Below are 22201 nucleotides of genomic sequence, written 5' to 3'. Positions count from 1 at the left end.
CCTTAAATTACCTGAGCTTTTTGTTTGTTTGTTTTGTTTTTCTGAGACTTCAAATGATTTTTAACTCTTGCACCAAGCACGATGAGGAAATTTGCTGCTCTCTAACTTCTTTCTCTCAACTTTTTCCCATTTCTTTGCATTGTGGAGGAGTTAAGAATCATGAGACCTTTAAATTGAGAACTAAAAATATAAGAAAGTTTAATTTTATGTATACATTATAGTTCATGATATAGCTTAAATAATGTTTATTCCTCACATGAAAAAGTTACTCGAGGATATCCAGCTGCAGTTGGGTGGAGTCTTTACATGAACAGTATATACAATACCATGAGTATCATAGTTTATCTGTGCAGATATTTATCCCAGCTGTAGCCGCTGCTCAACTGTCCATAGAAAAGATCCTTTAGATGCATCATGTGCATACTTTTTACCCCTTCCTGCAATGTCTTGACAGACTACTAGAAAAGTACGAATTTGGAGTTTGATTCCTAAAGGACACATGAAGTCTTATTTGTATTTTTATTTCATACTAAGCATACAAGTTACATACAATAAATATCTAAGTAGTGATTAATTATACTTTTTACTAGTTCAAAAATACGTTAGAATTTGCTACAATGACAATGGAAATAATAAGATAATCTAAAGTACATAATGTATTTCTCACAGATATAAAATAAGTCTACAATCTACTGTAGATATACATAAATTTCCAGAACATTAATGTTAATTTGTAAAGTTAATCTAAAGGAATTTTACTTGTGATTACAGGTTTGGTTACAAAAATACGGCTACCTTCCACCGACTGATTCCAGAATGTCAGTGCTGCGTTCTGCAGAGACCATGCAATCGGCCCTAGCCGCCATGCAGCAATTTTATGGCATTAACATGACAGGAAAAGTGGACAGGAATACAATCGAGTAAGTAATGTACTACAAATTCCATCTCTCATTGAACTACACAGACGACAACAACTACTATTGGGGCATTTTGCTTCTTATAATTTTCTTTGGAATGTGTACTATTTCCAACTCCAGTTTTTTAAGGCTTGTCATATCATGTAATATACAAAGTCAGGTTGTTCACGTTGTTTTAATAACACATTTTGAAGTAGGAAAGAAAACATGAGCAAGAGTCAAAGTAAATACGTGTTTTAAGATACTCTGTGAAATGGCATTTAATGATTGCTGTTTTGGCTAGTTTGTTAGAGTAACTGTTCACATGTATGCAAAGTGGTATCCTGTTAGCAGCCTCACATTGGATGGGATTCAATGCACATTTTTTTTGAGTCTATTGGAACCATTTTTTATTCAAACCACCAGAGTCCATCACCATCACACCAGGGAGGCATTGATGTAGGCAAAAATTGCCACTGGAGCAGCAAGCTGAGAGTTTATATAAATCAGAAAGCAGGATGAATAGAGAGTTCACTGGAAGCAGTACAGGATTTTGAAACATCAAATCCTGTCCCCAGTAACATATTCCCTTCAGTAAAGCCACAATCTCTTACACTACCCAAATTGCCAGCAAATGGGTACCAAGTATTCAAATGCTTCATACCATGGCATGGGGGTGAAGGTGTGTGCTATTATTTAAACTACCACATTCATACAATGTGTTTTGATCATACTCAGCACCCTCCTTCCTTAATTCCTTCCAGATCAACCCTACCTCATACCCCCACCAAGCTATCCTCCTAAATTCATATCCTCTTAACCATGTTCTCATGTGGGAAGATTAAAAAAAGCATTAAGAATAGAAATTCTATTTGAGTAAAACACTGACAAACTTTTGGCACTTGTTTAAGCAGCTAGAAGTGAAAAGTAGTACAAATAGAGTTCTTATGTTGGGCTGGTGGAGTAATTCAGAAGTGGACTATTGAAAGTTTGCTAGCTTCGCATAGTGACAGCTCCATAAATCAAAAAACCAAATAAGTTTTTCACTGGATGGTATCTACTTTAAATTTCTCATTGGCAAAGAACTTGACCATACCTTATAATAATAGTTGTTAATTCATTATGCTACCCATTATTCCTTCCTCTATTGGTTCAACAAGTGGTTTTTCAAGTATATGCTTCCTGAAAGACTACAAAGACTAAAGTTATTACCTCTTTGGAAATGTAAATTTGTGTGTTCATAGGTATTTAGGGCAATAGTATTTTTGCTCAGGCTCCTAGCAGGTTGTGCAATGTAATGAAGCATAATCATCTGTCCTCTACTACAATGGAGAGATTGATGTTTCATTTTATTTGTTCCTGTGTAAGCAGGCAAAAGTCTTTGTGTTCTTAGAACCCTTGACACTCACAAAGTGAATATATCCTTATTACTTGATGATCATGCATTAACCTTCACAATAGAAAAAAAAAATCTCTATATTCCTAGAAAATTACCTGAGTATCATAGGCCAAATGAGAATGTGGAAATTGCACAATTCAGGCTTTTTGGTATCTAGTTTGGGGAGTTTACTTCCTGGATGTATCAAGAAATATCACTTTTTTTTTAAATATGTAATACCTTGATTCAAACATATTCTCACCCATCAATCTAATTCCACATTCAATACTGAAATTCTATTTTCTTTTTGAATGTTCCTATAAGGCTATGAGTTATAGTATCTCTTTATCACCAAGACAGGTACTCATAGGATTTAGTCTTTGAAATTAAACTTCAAGTTCTGTTTTAAAAAATAAGATCTTAATTCCCCTAGTGTTTCTAATAGACATAGAAGTATTGACTGGATCAGACCTTGTGTAACAAAAAAATCAATAACAAATTAACCTCATTCAGCAACAGTTGGAAACCTCATATCTGTGTTAGGATAGAATTTCAAAATTCTAGAACTGAGTAACTCTAGCTATTGTAATTATTTATTCATAAAGATACATCAGATGTTTTCTTTATTGTATAAGTATTCATCCTCAGAAATATAGGTGGGCTTTGCTAAAAAGAAAAAAAAAAACAACAGATTTTGTGTTTTGTTTCTGGGTGTTATACAAATTGTCCCCCTCAATAACCACTTTTCATATCATCATTCTACTGTTCCCTGATGAAACACCATTAGCTTCTTTTTTCATTTTTTTGAAATTTTAAACTCAACATTAAAAAAATGTAAGCAATATGAAGATTTGGAAAACAAGTGACATATTTAAATTGTTCTAGTGTCAGTTAAAAAATGAAGAAATATCTACCTCTTGATAGATCTTACAGCTATGTAACTTAATACATCTTTTAATGGGTCTGGAGAGAGGGTTCATGGTTGAGAATTGTAACTGATATTGTAGAAGACTTGAGTAAAGTTTCCAGAATACATATAAGGAGGCTCACACCACAGTTAACTTTAGCTTCAATGGATCATATATCTCCATGGGAACACATACACATACTGTAACTTTCCTCTTTGCCTATGTCTCTGGGCTGTCTTTCTCTTTCTCTCTCTGTTATTTTCGAACACTAAAAAAAAAAAAAATTACAAAAAATCCTACTTAAGTCATCATCTGTTTCTCTTGGTTTTGACTAACTGGTCATTCAAAAGTTGGAGATGGACAAGTTAAATTTCCCAATGCCTGATGCAACTAAAGAAAGACAGATTGATCATAGTGGGCTTCATTGGTCCTTGTTGAGTGAAGATACAAGTTATTTTTTTCTTCTGGTCTGGAGGGAGTGCTTAAAAATTGGGGAGATGTAGAGGACATCATGTTTCACTGTCACCCAATGGGTCTGATTCCACACCAAGGGAAATGAGCCTGTCAGTACATAGCATATAAGAAGCCTTTCTGTGAAACATACAGAACTTGAGGTTAAGAACAACCAAATGGGTAGCCCTTTCCTGAAAACCGAATGAATCTTTCTGCTTGCTTTTTGTTTACTTGCTTATTAGCTTTTGTGTATTTTTACAGCTACTTTTTTTTTACTGAATATTAATGGTAAATTTATTTTTGTTTTTAATAAAACAAAATGCCTTTAACAGACGTTTACCTAAAAGTTTTTTTCAGATGGAATTCCAGAATTCCATTAGCCCCTCTTGATTTTGTCTCTCCTCCCTATCTTCCACGAAGCCCCTCCTTTATTCTATATTGCTTGGCCTTAATTCTTATTGGTATTGAAACTGGAAGCCCATGACTTTACTTGCCTTCTGTCTATTTCTTCCATGAAATACCTAATAGTAAGGTGTTATAGCTCAGATTCCTCATGTGAAATATTTTGAAATATAAATCCTTTCATCATGCTACAAAAGCTTTGCTCTGTTCTATTTTTAATTCTCATGAGTTTACAATGCCTATCATACTGAAACTGCAGTCTACTACCTTACATAGACTATAAGATATGCTGTTCCACACCTGTAATATCAGCATATAAGAAGTGGATGCAGGATGCCATTTTGGCCTAGATATTGAATTTCATGTAAATCTTAACTAGAAGGTAAAAACTTGTCATGCAAAACTAAGGCTGGAGATATAGCACTAAAATGAAGAGTTTGCTTCTTGTCTTAGTTACATTTCAGTTACTGTGACAACACACCATGACTATGGCTACTTATAGAAGAAACAGTTTCAGATGGGGAATCCATGACTCTCATAGTAGAGAACACAGCAGCAGGCAGGGAAATTGCTGTGAAGCTGTATCTGAGATATTACATCTTGAGACACAACCAAGAGAGAGATAATAGGCAATGTTTTCAGCTTTTAAGACCTTGAAGCCTACCCCAAGAGACAGATGTCCTTCAGCAAGGCCACACAATCCAACATTTCCAAGTTTTTCGACTCACAGAAGACCAAATATTCAAATAGATGAAATCTTGAGGCCATTTTCATTCAGACCACAACATTACCAAATGGTGCTGATATGATTTCAGATTCAGCACCCATGTAAGAGTTTGAAACCAGACTATGCTTGATAGAGCCTATCTCAAACAACAGCAGCAACAACAAATAAAGAACTTCCCACACTTACAGACATATTAAAATACTGCTGTTCAGTTATTCAAGATATGATCTAGAAATGTACAGAGTTTTAGGCTCCTCATTCTCACTAAATTGTATATTCAATTCAGTTATTAATACGTTTGCTTGTTCATTTGAGATTGCATTCCTGCAGCCTCCAGGTAGCCTCCAACATCCTATGTAACCACAATCTCCTTGCTGTCATACATCCTGCCTCCCCATCCTGAGTGCTGGTTATAGATAAGTAAATCCTTCTTTGCCCAAGTCAGATCTTAAAGATGTACTTTATTTTAGTTACGTGTGTGTGAGGTAGTGTGTGTAGAGGAGCATATGCACATGAGCTTGAGTTATAGCCAGTTGTCATCTGCTCAATATGGGTGTTAGGAACATAACTCAGTTTCTCTACAAGAAATGTAAGCACTCACAACCACTGAACCATCACTCTATTCCTTCATTTATTAAAAAAAGAAAAAACAAAACAAAAAAAAAAAAAAAGAACCTCATTTGGCAGACATGTGGCAGAGTTAATCTATAATCTTGGGTAATTAAAAGTGATTATTCCAATTGCAGTAATCCTTGTATTGTGTTGAAGTAATTAACCAGTTACACATAACAAATTTAGGTATTGCTTTGAACAGAGAATTTTATTACTTTTTTGTTCAGTAGAACTGTCATTGGAAAGACAATAGCTTTTGTTTTCCACCAATAACTAAATCCATTGTTTAATAGTATAATGATTCTTTTAAATTATAAGTTGGTTAACTAAAGAAGCTCATTTAAATTTCTTAATGAATAGATATTCTTATAGTAGGCATAAAATATATTTCATTAAAATTAGAAATACAAACTCATTATGAGGGGTTGCCTGTTTTAGATGTAATTATGGGTGTGGGGGCGTCTTATTTAGTGTGCACACAGTAGTGTATAGTGAAGAATGCTTGAGGAGAGGGTTATCTCTTACAGTTTTTAATATTTTCTCTGCTTCCATATATATGACATGTATGTGTGTGATGATATATGTATGTGTGTTTGAATAATTCTTATGTTTTAATAATGCTATACAACTTATTGAAAACTTGCTAATATTTTTAATTTGAACTCTTTTAACTCTAAATAGCATTCCTAAAAAGTTACTATGAAAATGGAGTAGCACTTAAAATCCTACTTGTTTTATTTTTTTAATTAGTGTGATTAATTAGATTTATCAAGAACAACACTATTTTAGGCAGTTATCGGTACTTTTCATTTTTATTATTTTGTCCATGTTGTCAAGTTAATACACGAATAGTAATACTTTTAAATTTAGAGGAAAAATTGTGGTCTTCACTAGTTAAAGTTGTTATGCTTTTTGTGTCTGAGTGTAGTGATAGCTTTCAAACAGTATTGCATTAGTGGATGTGTATGATTTAATCACTGCAGACATAGAGTTGGTAGCCAAGCCAGAGGACTTAAAGCTTATCTGAATGGTAACACATTAATAAGTGCAGACAATAGATGACTTTTCTTTTTGATGATTTTTTTGACAGATATATTTCTTCCTTTTCCCCATGCACTTCAGTATTTTATCTTTGCACTTTCTGTCTTGTGAGTTTCACTTATGTCCAGGGAGACAGTTAATGAGTTGATATATATAGAGAAAATAAGCTCTCAATGTTTGAACCCTGTGTAAATTTGCTCTTAGCAGTCTCTGTATACCTGGAACATCTATTTTTTTTCACAATGATACAGCCTATGAATTTCTAAAGTAATAAAAAAAATAATAAACACATATTTAAGTATTTGTTTAAGCTTTGGAGACAACTCAAAGCAATAGCTAATATTCAATTTCATTAAAATTTGGAAAGTCTGAGTGATGAAAGCATGTCCAGTCTATTGGAAAATATTTTGGAATGTAATTTTTCTGTCAGTAAATGCAGATGTATGTACACCAAAGCAATGGGGTGTCCAATACATCTCTGAGAGCTGGCTGTCCCTTCTCTCACTGGTCTAGGTTGCTTCTGGCAGCATTGCTGCAGTGACACCAGATACACAGGCCACAACTGTGTTGAACAGAACCTGGCTATGTATAACTGTAATCACAGATATTGGAAAGGTTGAAGCTACAAGATTGCTTGTCATGAGGATTTCAAAATCAACCGCAGCATTACAGAATCCATTCTCAATCACCAAGTGACAGAGCACTGGATAGTATTCACAGTCTGGGGTGTTCACACTGATGTAATTCTAAAAACAAATTTTTCTAAAGCTAAAGGACACTGTTTTGTGTGGAGAATATGTATATTTCCTAATCATGTACAGTGGTGTTATTTCTGAGATAGTGGCTATGAAAAATCCGAGAATAGATAACTGTTATAATATGTGTTATCAAAGAAGTAGAAAGACCTCTTCTTTGAATGGCATGATCTCCTGAACATAAAAGCACATGTCCCACTGACTGAGAATACTCATTTCTACAGCGTTTAATCATGGAATGTACAGTGGCATCCCGGGAGTTAGGAATTAGGATGTATCCCATTTGATTTTGAAAGTGGGTGATTTTCCTAATAATTAAGTTATTTATACTAGAATGAGATAGGCTATACCTGATAATTGTGATGTCTTAATTATTCTGAGCATAACAATAAAACATAATAACAACAATGAAACCTTTAGTTTTTCTTTTTAAAGTTTACCTTTCTTGTAAAGTCCAACGATTTCATTGATGTATGTTGTTATCATCATACATTTATAGTATAGGAATGTCTGTTTTAGGCAAACTACTTCTAAAAAGTTAATTCACTTTCCAAAACAGATGTTTATTTTTTTTAATTTTTAAATCATTCGATAATATTCATGTATCAGTTTTATACTAAAACAACAACAAAAGCAATAGGAGATACAGACATAAATAGGTAAATAAATAAAGACGTAAAGAAATAACTTTAGTGTTGTTCTATTTCTTTATTTGTTCTAAAATGATTGGCTTGGCATACCTTGATTTCACAAACATGTTTCAGCCTCCCCACTAGGTGCCAGGATTCTAAGTTCACATGATAATTCCTAGTTATACAGTAAATATTAATAAATAACCATTTCTAAATTCAAGTCCATTTAAAATATTTTAAAATTCACATATGTGATGAAAGACATAAAATGAAATTATTTTCATTTTCTTTCTGAAGCATGTAGCAAAATGAAGATTGGGTCTGATCTTGGTAGCTAGCAAAGAAGCTAATGAACATAAAAAAAATATTGTGAGAGAAACTATTGAAAATCCTTAACAACTTTCTACTTTCAAATGCATGCCCCAGAAGACATGCCTATGACATATAACTACACAGTAAAATTGATACATTATACAGCATTTTGTTTCAGTGTTGAGCGTCATTTTGTGATGTTGAACTGCTCTGAAAAATATTTTATAATAACTGAATTTGATTATCATTGGGAAACATGAACAATGATTGAAATGAAGGAGTATTGGAAAAAAGCCAGCACCATATGAACAAACAATGTACTGCTCTCAGAGCTGCAGGAGAGGGACTCTGCCCTAGGGAACCCTGTCACTAGAAGCATGAGGAATATTAAAACCTGTGAAGCTAATGGAGGGATGATTCAACAGTTAAGAACCCTGGCTGCTCTTCCAAGGGACCTAGGTTCATTTTCAAGCATAGTTATAGTGGATCACAATCATTTGTACCTCTAGGTCCAAGGGATTCAACTCCATCTTCTGACCCTGAAGACAACAATCACACACATGGCACAGAAACATCTATGCTGGCTAACATCCATGTACATGAAATAAAATTTTAAAATATTATTTTTAAAAAGTGTTAACTCACATCCCATGCAAAAATGTACTGAGAGTCTTAGATCAAATCTTAGTACTCAAGGTGGGTGTGGTGGTATAGGACTTTAATACTAGCATGGACAGTGGGTGGGCAGAGGCAGGTGAATATCTGTTAGTTTGAGGCCAGTCTGGTCTACAGAGTGAGTTCCAGCATAGGTATGGAGGGCTTTTACACAGAGAAAGCCTGTCACTGGAAGAAAAGATCTTAGGATTGTGGAATTATTTCCCTTTGCCAACAATATTATAATGAAATGATGTAATGTAGTATCATATTGAGATAATACAATAGTGTAATTGTAATTATGTACTATAAAATAATATAATAAACTATTATAATAGAATATTATACTCAGAAAAATTGAGAAATTCATCTGAATAAAGAAAACACAACACAGAGAATGTTAGTATTGCACTGTGTCCTAGTGTTATTTCAGAGATGAAATGAAGAAGTGAAGATTTGCTTATGATTACATACTTTTTCAATATTGGAATCTGTACAGAAATTTCAGGTAACTTCTATCTGCAGTAATCTCAGAACACATTGAAGGAATTAAATCCACTAAAAATTTTCAGTAGTAACATTGTTTTAACTCTTTCTGAAAATGTATGTTATCTGTTTAGTCTTAATTTGTAAAGACATTGAATATGAACCATTTCCGCATCATTTTATGGGTGATTGTCTCTTTTCCTTTTGAAATCATTAGGAGTAGTAGCTGAAAAATACATTTTTGTTTGTTTGTTTTTCCAGCTGGATGAAGAAGCCTCGATGTGGTGTGCCAGACCAGACAAGAGGCAGCTCCAAATTCAACATTCGTCGAAAGCGCTATGCACTAACTGGACAGAAATGGCAACACAAACATATCACTTATAGGTACAATACTCAGCCCTTCCCACAACATTTTTTTCATCTCTGTTGCTTTGACATTTTTTTCAATGTATGCTATCTTTTGAACATGGACTACCTGTAAGTAACCAATGATATTATATTGTCCTAGAGGATATAAACGTGCAATTGGAAAAAAATAAAATGGCCATCAGGGATCTTGTGATGTTGTTTGACATTCTTAGTCTCTTGGTATTTTGTGCCTCACAACTTCTAAGAGGTTTACATCCTGAGGGCTTTTAAGATAACTGTTCTAATTCAGTGTAATGTTTGACAAATATTCATATTCTACAAAATAAACAAGCAATATATTCTTTTTTTTTATGCATATAGAGTATTTTTTATTTAATTTTATATAACAAAGTCCAATTAAATGAAAACAAACATTTATACACAATATTTGGGAATTTGGGCGTCGTTCTTTCCAAACTACTTCCTGCTGGTAAGGGGCGCTGTCTTGGGGGATTCGAAGAAGATTCAGATATCCTAGCTGTAGTCTGTAGGGCTGTTTTGTCCAGCTGTTTGGAATGTAGGATCAGCTTGTACTCTGTTTCAGGCGGTCTGGTGTGATCAAACCACATTAGTCTGGAAGGAATCCACATCTTTTCATTTTCTGTGGAAACAAAAATAGAAATACTTTTCCCCAGTAACTTGTTCTTCAACTTAAATTTTGGAGTCAAAGCGTTTTTTTTTTTTTTTTTTTTTTTTATTATTATTATTTTACATGTCGATCCCAGTTCCCTCTCCCTCCTTTCCTCCCTCCCCCCAAGCCTTCCCTCCCTCCTTCCCTCCCTTTTGCCCTCTCTACCCTCTCCCATGCACTCTAAACACCCTCCCCTCCCAACCCCCCACCACAATACAATATGTAGGGGAATGCCATCCAGTTGGGGTCATGTAGGTCTGACAGGTCCTGTGAAGTAGGGACTAGGGCTTCTCTCCTATCTCTAGAATAAGGCAGTTATCCCTCCATGGGGGATATGTTTGCAAAGTCCTTTTGTGCACCAGGGATACATCCTGGCTCCACTGTCTGAGGTCTCTTAGACTGCTCAGACCTTCTGGCTGAGACCCATATTCAGGGGGGTCCGAGTCAGACCCCTGTTGGCTTCCCAGCTATCAGTCTAGTGGCCCTTAGCTCCTCCTTGTTCAGGTAAGCTGTCTCTATGTACTTCTACCGCATGGTCTTGTCCTCTCCATCTGCTTCTGGGTTCTAGTTTGACTCAGTGTTTATGTATGGGTGTTACAAGCAATATATTCTTAAGTCTACCATTTTGGCAGAGGTTTCAGGATAGGGTTTCTCTGTGTAATAGTCCTGGATATTTTATAACTAGCTTTCTAGGCCAGGCTGGCCTTGAACTCACAAAGTTCCATCTGCCTCTCTCTGCTTCCCAACTGCTGGGACTAAAGTTATGCACCATCATCACCGGGTTTTTAAACAAAATTCTTTAGAAAGGGTTAATGACTGTGGTAGCCCTGTAAATTCTTTGCTTTTATTTATTTATTCACTGTTGTAATTATTAAACTTGACAACTTTTCTTTGTTGTATTCCAAAATGACAACCAACCCTAATGGTACCACTGCTTTATTGGAAATTTGTATGCTTCTCTCTCTCTCTTTTTTTTTAATACACTGAACTACTACTACTTTAACAGTTTCATTATGAACAAAGAACAGTGCACATCCTTGGTTGATAGCAACAAATAAAACAACAGGACCCTCTTTGTCCTTAGGGAATATATAGCCATGTGGAGGTTAAACAACTGTATATATGTGTTGTCTATATTAAAAGGAAGAAACAAGACATCCACACACACACACAAACACACACACACATACATACACACACACACACACACACACACACACACACACACACACACACACACACACAATTGTCCTAGCCATTCTAGAAAATCATAGTTTTCTTATTGAAATGTCTCTTCTTAAACAAGGCCCACAGGAATATTTGAAAGAAACTGTTATACCATTGGGTAGAAGACGAAAGACAGTATAACTCAGAAATACCTCACTCAAATTATGTGATTAGAAAATGAATTTTATAATTCTTTCTATTTTAACCAGTAGGCCTTAATGAAATATGTAAAATAACAATAAAATGATTTGTTTTTATTTTCTCTATATACAAATAGAATGTGGCATTTGTACATATTTTGATTTTGTAGAGGGCAAACATTGCTCAGAATACTTTGTAATTTCATATCATCCTCCCAGTTAGAATGACACTAGGTAATTATTTTATATAGATTATGTCAATTGCTCTGCAAATAAATCAAAGAGAAAATAACATTTTCTCTTTCCATGAAGCTAATATTCATCATCATTTACATTTTTGGGGGGCTATTCATTTAGCATCAGGAATATTTTAAACCACTTATACTATTTGTGCTTTCAAAAGAAAGTTAAATATATTTTGAGAAATTAACATAGGATACTGTTTTTATCTTCCCAGAAATGTCAATATTATTGCCTGCTGTCCAATCAGCTGTCATTCTTTCTCTAGTAAAATTCATTTACAAGTAGTGCATAGTGAGAAGGCTGAACACATTGAAAAGCACGTGTACACATTATTCAAGACTGATTAAATGTAAAAAAGAGGAACTCAGATCTGGTGGGAATCTGGAGGCAGGACCTGATACAGAGGACACAGTGGAGTGCTGTTTACTGGCTTGCTCCTTCTGTCTTCTTCACTCTGCTTTGTTATAGAATTGAGGGCCAACCACTCAGGGTTGGCACCAAGGACAGAGCACTGAGCCTTAGCACAAGAGCTGCTAATTAAGAACACGCCTATAAGGCTAAGATCCTTACACTGGATCTTATGAGATATTTTAATCTATATCAGTATTATCTACTTTTGTCATATAGACCGCATATACATATGTGTGTGTGTGTGTGTGTGTGTGTGTGTATGTGTGTTTGTGTGTGACTGGTATGTATATATGATAAATATTATTTATAAAAGAGTAACTCATGAGTATTTCATTTTAATTCAGGCTTAAATATTGTTTCCACATAATTTTGTTTATTTTGTGGTATCTAAGGAAGAAGTATATTCCTTTCTTTATGTAGATCTGAATTTTTGTTCCTATCTCTGAATAATCTTAAATCTCTTGTCAGAAAAGTCTACTGACAAAAATTCCTCAGTTTTTCTCTGAACAAGTTATTTTTTTCTATTTCACTTTTGAATGCTAAATTCACTGGATGCTGATTTATAGTTTAATGGTTTTCTTGTTTATTATCTGAAAACTTTAAACATTCTGTACTGCTTTCTTGCATTTTTAAAAAAGAACTTGAACTATAATTGTTTTGTTTGTTCTTCTAAAGATGAAAGATAAAATTCATGTGCTCTGAGTTTTCTGGATCAGTACCTAGTTTTCTGTTGTTAATTTTGAAAGATTATCTGACATTGTTACATATGCTCTCCTTCCTCTGCATGTAATCTTTACATTTATTTTCCCATAGTTCCTAGATTATCTACTCTAATTTTCATCATCATTTCTTTGCTATATTTTGCAGTTTAGAAATTCCCTGCAATATTTTAGAATTTACTGATTCTGTATTCTGTTCTTGACCATAATAAGAATACCAAAGTCATTCTTCATTTATGTGTAATTTCATTTCTTCCCCGTTCTTTACTTTGTGTCTTCCATTTTCTATAACTGAAATCTCTCTCTCCCTCTCTCTCTCTCACACACACATTATATTTTTCTGTTAGTCACAATTCTATTAAGATTCTAACATATTGATGAGTTATTTTAAATAACTAGTTCAATACCCCAGACTTTCAGCTGTTTCTGAATATTTTTGTGTAGCTGGCTTTTTCTCATTTCAGTGAATATTCTCCACAATGGATATCATGCAATGACAAAGTTCTTAACTACAGACTACATGTAATAAGTAAACAGCCAAAAAGTTATATATAAGCCTAGAAAGCATGGAATATTTATTGATAATTTGTGTCAGAGTATGCTTTTCCCTTCCATAAGTGATTTAACCTTCCCCAAACAGTAGTGATCTTGAGAAAAGAGTATTAAAATATTTCTGTATCCTAATTAAATTCCAAGGCATTTATCTTCTTTTCTTACTTGAAATATCAAAGGTAAAACTGCAATCTAACTTTGAAAAAGACCATGATAAGAATAAATAAAATAGCACTTCCTATGTGTTATAATCATAACATTAACTGGCACAGTTTATACTGATGTTAAGGGTAGAAATCCTAAGTCTTCATAGAAAAAAATACAAACAAAACAAAACAAAACAAAAAAACAAAACAAAACAAAAAAAAAAAAAAAAAAAAAAAAAAAAAAACGAAGCTTAACAATTTTGATACCAGTGCTGAACATCCTGATGAATAAAATTTTTACACATTTTCCTTTAATCAGTTTAGTGTTGCCTTGTGTTTGATGTGCTTTTTAGAATAATGTTCCAAATATTAACTGAATGAAATTCGAAAAATGTGGTATAATCTCTATAAAAAGAGCCAAATAAACACTTGAACAAATAAAATCTATTTTTATACATTTTTTATTTAAATTAGAAACAATATTGTTTTACATGACAATCTCAGTTCCCTTTCCCTCTCCTTCTTCCCTACTCTCCAAGAACCCTCTATCGCAAACCTTTTCTGCTCCCCAGGGAGGGTAAGGCCTTCCATGGAGTATCTTCAAAGTCTCTCACATCATTTTGGGAAGAGCCTAGACTTTCCTTCATGTGTCTTGGCTGAGAGAATATCTTTGTGTGTAATTAGCACCCAAAGTCTATTTGTACAATAGGGATAAGTACTGATGCACTACCAGAGGCCCCATAGACTGCCTATTCCTCCTGACTGATCGGCACATTCATGGAGTCTGGGTAGGTCCTATGCTGGTTTCCCAGCTATCAGACTGGGGACTATGAGCTCCCCCTTGTTCAGGTCAGTTGTTTCTTTGGATTTTTCCAGCCTAGTCTTGACCCCTTTGCTCTTCACTCTTCACACCCTGCAACTGGATTCTAGGTGTTAGGCTCAGTGTTTAGCTGTGGATGTCAGTCTCTGCTTCTATCAGCTACTGGATGAAGGCTCAAAGATGGCATAGTAGGCAGTCATCAGTCACATTATAGGGGAAGGGCATTTAAGGTAGCCTTTCTGCTATTGCTTAGATTGTTAGTTATGGTCATCATTGTAGATCTCAGGACATTTCCCTAGTGCAAGATTTCTCTTTAGACCTATAATGGCTCCCTGTATTATATGTCTTCTTTCTGTCCTGTATTTTTCCCCTGATTCAATCTTCCTGTTCCTTCGTGTCCTCCTCTCCCCACTGCTTAAGGCTAGGCTCACAACAAAAAATACAAAATGTATTTATTAATGAATTTTCTCTTTATCTGTATAGGAATATATACAAGTTATAATTAAATTAAATCAGCTTCCTCATTTTATAGATTTTATAGTACTTCTGTTTTATGTGGCTAACATTTAGTCAGTTGTGCATTACATATTAGAAATTTCTGTCATCAGTCCATGATCAGTTTATGTTTCTGTTATCTCATTTATCAGCTAATATAAAGGATGATTAAGAAGCACATTTTTCAGTAACACCTTGTATTTTGAGTCACCTATATGGAACTCCCAACATGGCTCTGAAGTATACATGTGTGGTTTATATTCATTTATAAATAATATCACAGATATGGTGGAAAAGTATATTTTGGAAGCTCTTCAGTGTATAGATTTGGGAAAACAATGACACATTTGTAAAGCATTTACAGTGTGTGTTAGTCTATATTGCCCTTATTGCCCTATTCTTCTCATAGCCTCTAATAATCATATCTAAATATCATATTAACATAACTTCATTTGTTGTCATTATTTAATGTTATCATTTTCTTTAAATTAAATTTATTTCTCCAACATATATTGTATCACCAATCTACACTTACAGTTCACTCAGCATATAGTGTAAAACATGTTCTCCGGGTCCATCACTCTTAGCATGTTCCTGTCTATCCTTTGTGAATTAGTGGAAGGATTTTTTTCTACCACTTTTCCCCTCTCATCCATTTTTCATGTGATATAGTTCTATCTGCAATGGAAATATGATCATAGGGCTTCTATACTTACACCTTTCTAGAATCTTCTATAGAACATTATCTCCCTGTCAGTCCTCTCTCATTTTATGACCTCTTCTTTTATGATAACTCTCTGACACCTCACTGAAACTGCATCCTTTAAATGGACAAATTTAGTTTGGCCTACTACTGACTTCTACTTTTTCTTGACACTAAGTGTTAAGTGTTTTTGGTCAATCCTGACAGTAAACCAACACTGAGCATCTTTTGCTTGTCTCCTCACTCACTCAATTGTTATCTGATACTACTATTGTGTTTCTTAAAATTTCCCATATTTTGTTACAAAAATCATACAAACTTTATTGGAATATAGTCTAGCATCTAGGTATGTGCTCTTACTACAATAATCCTTTCAAATAGCACGCCATTAGCACCTTTGCAATATCAGTGTATAAAAATGATAAATGGCTACTCGTAATTTAATTTGCACAAAATTAAGAATGAAATCTTCAATTCCCATGCCTCTTCTGCCTCAAGATGGGAAATGAGTTCTAACAAGTTCCAAAGTCCTTGATGCCTCTGAGTAGATACTTCCTTTTTCTCAAAATATAATGCATGTCATTATGCTGAGTGGAGCATAAGAGTAGCACAAATTGACAACCTACCATCCATGAGCAGGCATAAAGCAATTTCTTCTATTCATTCCTTCCTAATATTAAATTTACTTGTGTGTGTACCCTCAAAAATGCATGCTGTCTCTGTTGTCACCACCTGATCAATTGTTCCACCCTCTTCTAACTGGAGGATTGCAAGTCCCTAAATATCTTCCATTTCAGCATTTTCTCTGCCACAATATACATTCCTCATTGTGGTTCAAGTCATTCATTCAAGGAGAAGCCCACTTTCTTTTTATATATATATATATATATATAATTTTTTATTTAATTTTATATAACAAAGTCCAATTAAATGAAAACAAACATTTATACACAATATTTGGGAATTTGGGCATCGTTCTTTCCAAACTACTTCCTGCTGGTAAGGGGCGCTGTCTTGGGGGATTCGAAGAAGATTCAGATATCCTAGCTGTAGTCTGTAGGGCTGTTTTGTCCAGCTGTTTGGAATGTAGGATCAGCTTGTACTCTGTTTCAGGCAGTCTGGCGTGATCAAACTACATTAGTCTGGAAGGAATCCACATCTTTTCATTTTCTGTGGAAACAAAAATAGAAATCCTTTTCCCCAGTAACTTGTTCTTCAACTTAAATTTTGGAGTCAAAGTGTTTTTTTTTTTTTTTGTTTTTTTTTTTAATTTATTATTTTACATGTTGATCCCAGTTCCCTCTCCCTCCTTCCCTCCCTTTTACCCTCTCTGCCCTCTCACATGCACTCTAAACACCCTCCCCTCCCAACCCCCCCACCACAATACCATATGTAGGGGAATGCCATCCAGTTGGGGTCATGTAGATCTGACAGGTCCTGTGAAGTAGGGACTAGGGGGAGAAGCCCACTTTCAAGAGTCATTGCAAAGTTTCCATTTATTCTCCCTGCAGTCAGAGCCACATATGAGAAGTAAAGGGGAAGTCACTCATAAAAATATAATATTTGAATATTATGGGCAAAATAGAATACAGATGATTTTACTGTCAATTGTAAGTGCTAGAGATTTGTTTCAAATGTTCAAAATTTAGCTCAGTTATAAGAATAATTTTTAAAAATTGAAAACAAAATTAAAAAAAAAAAAAAACAACCTTCTGACACACTACCTTTCTTACTGCCCAAGCTATGCTATCTAATGTTTGGGTCTTGGAATATGATGGAACATTTCTACTTCAGGGCCATTTACGACCTGTGGTTCATTGGATCACTCCTTGCTGCCAATAATGTTCTGCTTCTTAGTGTTTAGTCCTTTTATATAGAGTGATTAATATTCATTAAACAATATTAAAATGTAAATAAGGTCAGAAAGAAAGCTTATTTTTGGATGGGGTATATGTTTGTGTTTAGGAAAAGGCATGTCAGAACATTCTCATTTTTCTCATGGGGAATGTTTTCACTGAATTCATGTAAAATGTAACATTTTTGTAAGGTAGGTATTAATACTCATGTCCATGTTTGGTAAGATTAAATATTGTATATTGAGTGTTTTATCACACCCATAATGTCAAATGAGGTAATTATTATTGTAGCATTTGTAATGATGATATATAACATAGTTGTATATAATCAGAATGTTACATTTTTCTACTACAAAGTACAACTTCAAATGCTTTCAATATGAGAAATAGATATTAATAAGAACAATAAATCTTAGTGCTATGTAAGTAATGTTATGCAAGTTTAGATACCATAATTTGGCTATATCATTATCACTGTTAACTGCAGCTCTCCCTATTATCTTTGATGACTATATAGCAAGCTATATTCAAATGAACATCAGCTTTTTTCTATTAAAGGTTTTGCTTGGTGTAATTTTATGTGCAGGATACTACTGATTGAGAGCATTTGAAACCTATGAACTTTGTAGTATTCATCTGTTAATTTTAAAATGCATAGAGTGAATGTATTCTGCAACATAAAATTATATATACTATTTTCATTTCAGTTGTACTTGAAAGAAATTGTCAGGAAATTATATACATATATAACATGTATTATATATATATATACATATATATATATGATTAGAGTTAAATGAATCAAAAATATTAATTTTATTTTATCAATGTGTATTAATGTTTGATCAGTGAAAGTAATCATGTCAAAGTAAATTTATTTTTTCTTGGTTCCTTTTAAATTGACATAATTTGTAAATATTTGTTTGAAGTAGCTATTTTATTTATGCGTATTTTCAGTAAAAACATGGTTATGCAGAGTAGAATATCTGAGACCACAATAACTGAGCCTTTGTTTAAAAAAAATAAAACTTGTTTCATGCTGAGTTGGCTTTCAGATATCTAAGCATAAAGATATTATTTGATTGGATAATTACAGCAATATACCTCTACAATGAGGGAAATAAAAAGGAAATTGGGTTTTTTATTCCAACTTGAAGCTGCAGCACCTGCTTCATCACTTGGCAAACTGACTGATCTATCATCCTACCATCCGCTAAGTGTCCTACACAGCTCTTCTCCTTAATAGCTTTGGAACATAAATGCTCCCTTGATGATAATGAAATAACCCAGTGTAATGAAGAGTGTTATAAAGTCGATTAAAATGAATAAATTCTATTTCTTTATAATGCAGTCATTTTCTCTGATAATTCTGAACTAAAGAATTGAAAAAAATTGCAGTAATTCAAATTACACACAAGAAGCCACACTGATCATTATCTTTTCCAACTTTCAGTATAAAGAACGTAACTCCAAAAGTTGGAGACCCTGAGACCAGGAGAGCAATTCGCCGTGCCTTTGATGTGTGGCAGAATGTAACTCCACTAACATTTGAAGAAGTTCCCTACAGTGAACTAGAAAATGGCAAACGTGATGTGGATATAACCATTATTTTTGCATCTGGTTTTCATGGAGACAGTTCCCCCTTTGATGGGGAGGGAGGATTTTTGGCACATGCCTATTTCCCTGGACCAGGAATTGGAGGAGATACTCATTTTGATTCTGATGAACCCTGGACACTGGGAAACCCCAATCATGATGGTAAGTGCATTAATTCTCCCAAGATTAATTATATCTCTTTTATTTTCCCATCCTTATATATTTCCTGTTTATAAGTTTACTATTGTGTATAAAATTATTAAGGCACTGTTTAAGGTGTTTTATATTTTAGGAAAATAATTAACCAGAATTATTGCACTGTATAGAAATGGAAGTGTTCTTTGAAGGAATGGGTATAAATGTAAACACTGAATTACATTGCTATTGTAAATCATTACTTCTTAAAATAATTTATAGTTCACCTTTAAAGTCATAAGATATTCATCATATACACCCTATGCCACTTTTCTATGTTGGCTCCACTGTATACTTTGTATTACTTTTAGTCCTAGTATCACCATCATTATTCTTATTTATGCAATTTTTTCCTTCTTTTTTTTGTCCGTCATATATTTCATTGGGATAGCACATGCATATGTGATTAGTTACCTTAGAACCACCTATATTGTCTCATAAACAAGCTTCTTGCATTATTTTCAATCCATATCTGTTGGTTGCCTAATTGCTGTCATTATGTTCTGATGCATAGCATCTGAAAATCCAATCCAAAAGTGAGTTACAGTTGTTAAAAGTATGATTCTCTTGTATACAAATGTGCACTTATGGATTGTTTTCAAACAACCAGTTTAAAAAGTACTATTACTCCTTAGTGTTTAAATCCTTCATTTTTATAATCTAGACCTAAATAATTTTCCTTCCTCGTTTTTATAAATGATGCTCTACTACAACATGTTTTGCTTTGATGGAAACTTATCAGCTAATAAAACTTAATTCCTCTTTGATGAATGAATCCTAGTCATGGAATTAAATTTTGGTAGTGCATGAGAATGTTTAGCTTGATGGATTTTGTTAATTGCCTTGCTTCTTTTAGGATACATAGAGGTTAATAAGGTCATGAAGAGTTTAAATTTAGTAGGGCTAAATTGATAACTACATATCAGTTTCATAGGACAAATTAGTTTCGGTGTTTTCCATGATAATATATGTGATATTAGCTCACTCTTTGGAGTCAATAGTTGTGTGTTTTATAGTATTAAAGTAGGCTTATATTATTAGTAAGTTTTTTTGAAGCTAATAAGAAAATGTCATAGAAATTTTTATAGTGGGATGAAAAGCCAAAGCTTTTGAGTCAAGCAGAATTACGTTTAAATGTTGGTTAACTAATCATTATCTCAAATAATTTCAAACAAAATGCTTTAATTTGTATTGTGTTATATATGTTATAGGCTGTGAACACTGGAAGTAGAAGTGTTTTCAATGTAGGCTATGTGTAGAATAAGTTTAACTTATTTATAACAACCCATTGCTAATACTAAAACATTGGCAGACAGAGCTGAATGTTGCCAATTGCATTTATTTAGCTTCATGGCCTCATAAACTTAAAATATCTAAATATTGCATAAAGATTCTCTCTTTCAGACTGCCTATATTTATCTTAAAATGTTGAAATACTCAATAAAAGCAGTAATAAACTTTAGGGCTCTGTTCCACTAAGTACCAGACAGAACATTTTTAATAAACAAGTTTACTGACAAAAATATAAATGAGAATTTGATTATATAGGAAAGGAAAATGTTTACACTAATTTTAGTTGGACCATTACTGTGAGTGCTTATGTGTTTCATTTTATTTAAAATGTTTTTCAAGGAATGTGTCACTGGGAAAAAAAATCTCAAATATAACATGACCTAATACTTACAACTAGGTAAAGACTTGTTTGTCCAAATATTTTTAAGAATACAACCTATTTTCTTTAATTTATATTGTGGATTGTAATTTAAAGTATAAGTATAATATTGTTTTTATCTAAGCACATGCTGCCTTCTTATAATTGTTTGATATCTGGCCATTTACTTTGAGTAAAATTACCAGTCAAGTAAGAATTTTTGCTCTGGAGAGAATACTGAAGAAAAAAAAGTCTCCAAAATAAAAGTGTTTCAGAATTGCTAGGGATTTAGGGCATGTTAATTGGCAGTTGAAAATATAATTCTGTAACGATTTACTGCTTAATTTAAATTCAGTTTAAGCAACAATAGCAAAGAGCTAGGTGGTGTCATTCAGAAGGACTGATCATTTATTAGAAAAATAGTCTCCAGCCCTGCTTGTGGTATTGGTGCATACGCGAAGCAACAATGCAGTTTTATATCCCAGCCCCCAACAGCCAACAAGACTGTCATTTTGTAGCACAGATATCATAAAATATAATTCTGACATCTTTATTGATAAACTTTGTCTTTTCTTTAATCAAAGCTTGGAATGCACTGGCTTTCTTACCTGGGTTGTTTTTTTTTTTTTTTTTTTTTTTTTTTTTTCCCTCTCATTCACAGCTGTTGAGCAGCTAGAAAATATTGCTGCTTGTTTTTGCAGCAAAAATATGCAAATGAAAGAGCCTCATCTTAAGTGCCTTGCTCATTTTCCACAGCATATTGCTTTGCTAATGATGGCAATTTGAATCTGTCTACCTGAGAAGAGATAAATACCGCCATTGCTTCCCGTAAATATATACTATTGTTGCCTACTTCATTACCAATTTGCTTATTATCATGATGCCTTTTAATATTTCAAAATAATGATCATTAATGGAATTACACATTAATTTTATTATACCATAAAAGAACATTTACATATGCCTATATCTTTAATATAATAGGTCACTTTAAAATTTATATAGAGTTTTCATTAGTGAAAAAGCTCATTGTGGGTATAGTAACTCAAAAAAAAAAAAAAAAAAAAGACAATAGTTAGCTAGACAAGATTTTTCAAAAATATTTATTGCCTTGATGTAAGTGGGAAATTTTAATTCTAGCAGAATGTTAAA

The 22201-nt window shown here is 33.5% G+C and overlaps 1 protein-coding gene across 1 annotated transcript in view; it reads left to right on the top strand.

The window, feature by feature from the left end:
• Positions 1 to 22201, top strand: part of Mmp16 (matrix metallopeptidase 16) — a 236945-nt gene that overhangs the window by 128104 nt on the left and 86640 nt on the right. The window contains exons 2-4 of the mRNA XM_051198439.1: positions 772 to 920; positions 9518 to 9640; positions 19061 to 19365. Of these exons, the coding sequence (XP_051054396.1) occupies positions 772 to 920; positions 9518 to 9640; positions 19061 to 19365 (577 nt within the window). The remainder of the gene's footprint in view (positions 1 to 771; positions 921 to 9517; positions 9641 to 19060; positions 19366 to 22201) is intronic.

Source organism: Phodopus roborovskii, unplaced genomic scaffold (genome assembly GCF_943737965.1).
Source record: "Phodopus roborovskii unplaced genomic scaffold, PHOROB, whole genome shotgun sequence".
Taxonomy (NCBI): domain Eukaryota; kingdom Metazoa; phylum Chordata; class Mammalia; order Rodentia; family Cricetidae; genus Phodopus; species Phodopus roborovskii.
The sequence above is the reverse complement of the archived record's forward strand: the minus strand, read 5'-3'. Positions and strand labels throughout refer to the sequence as shown.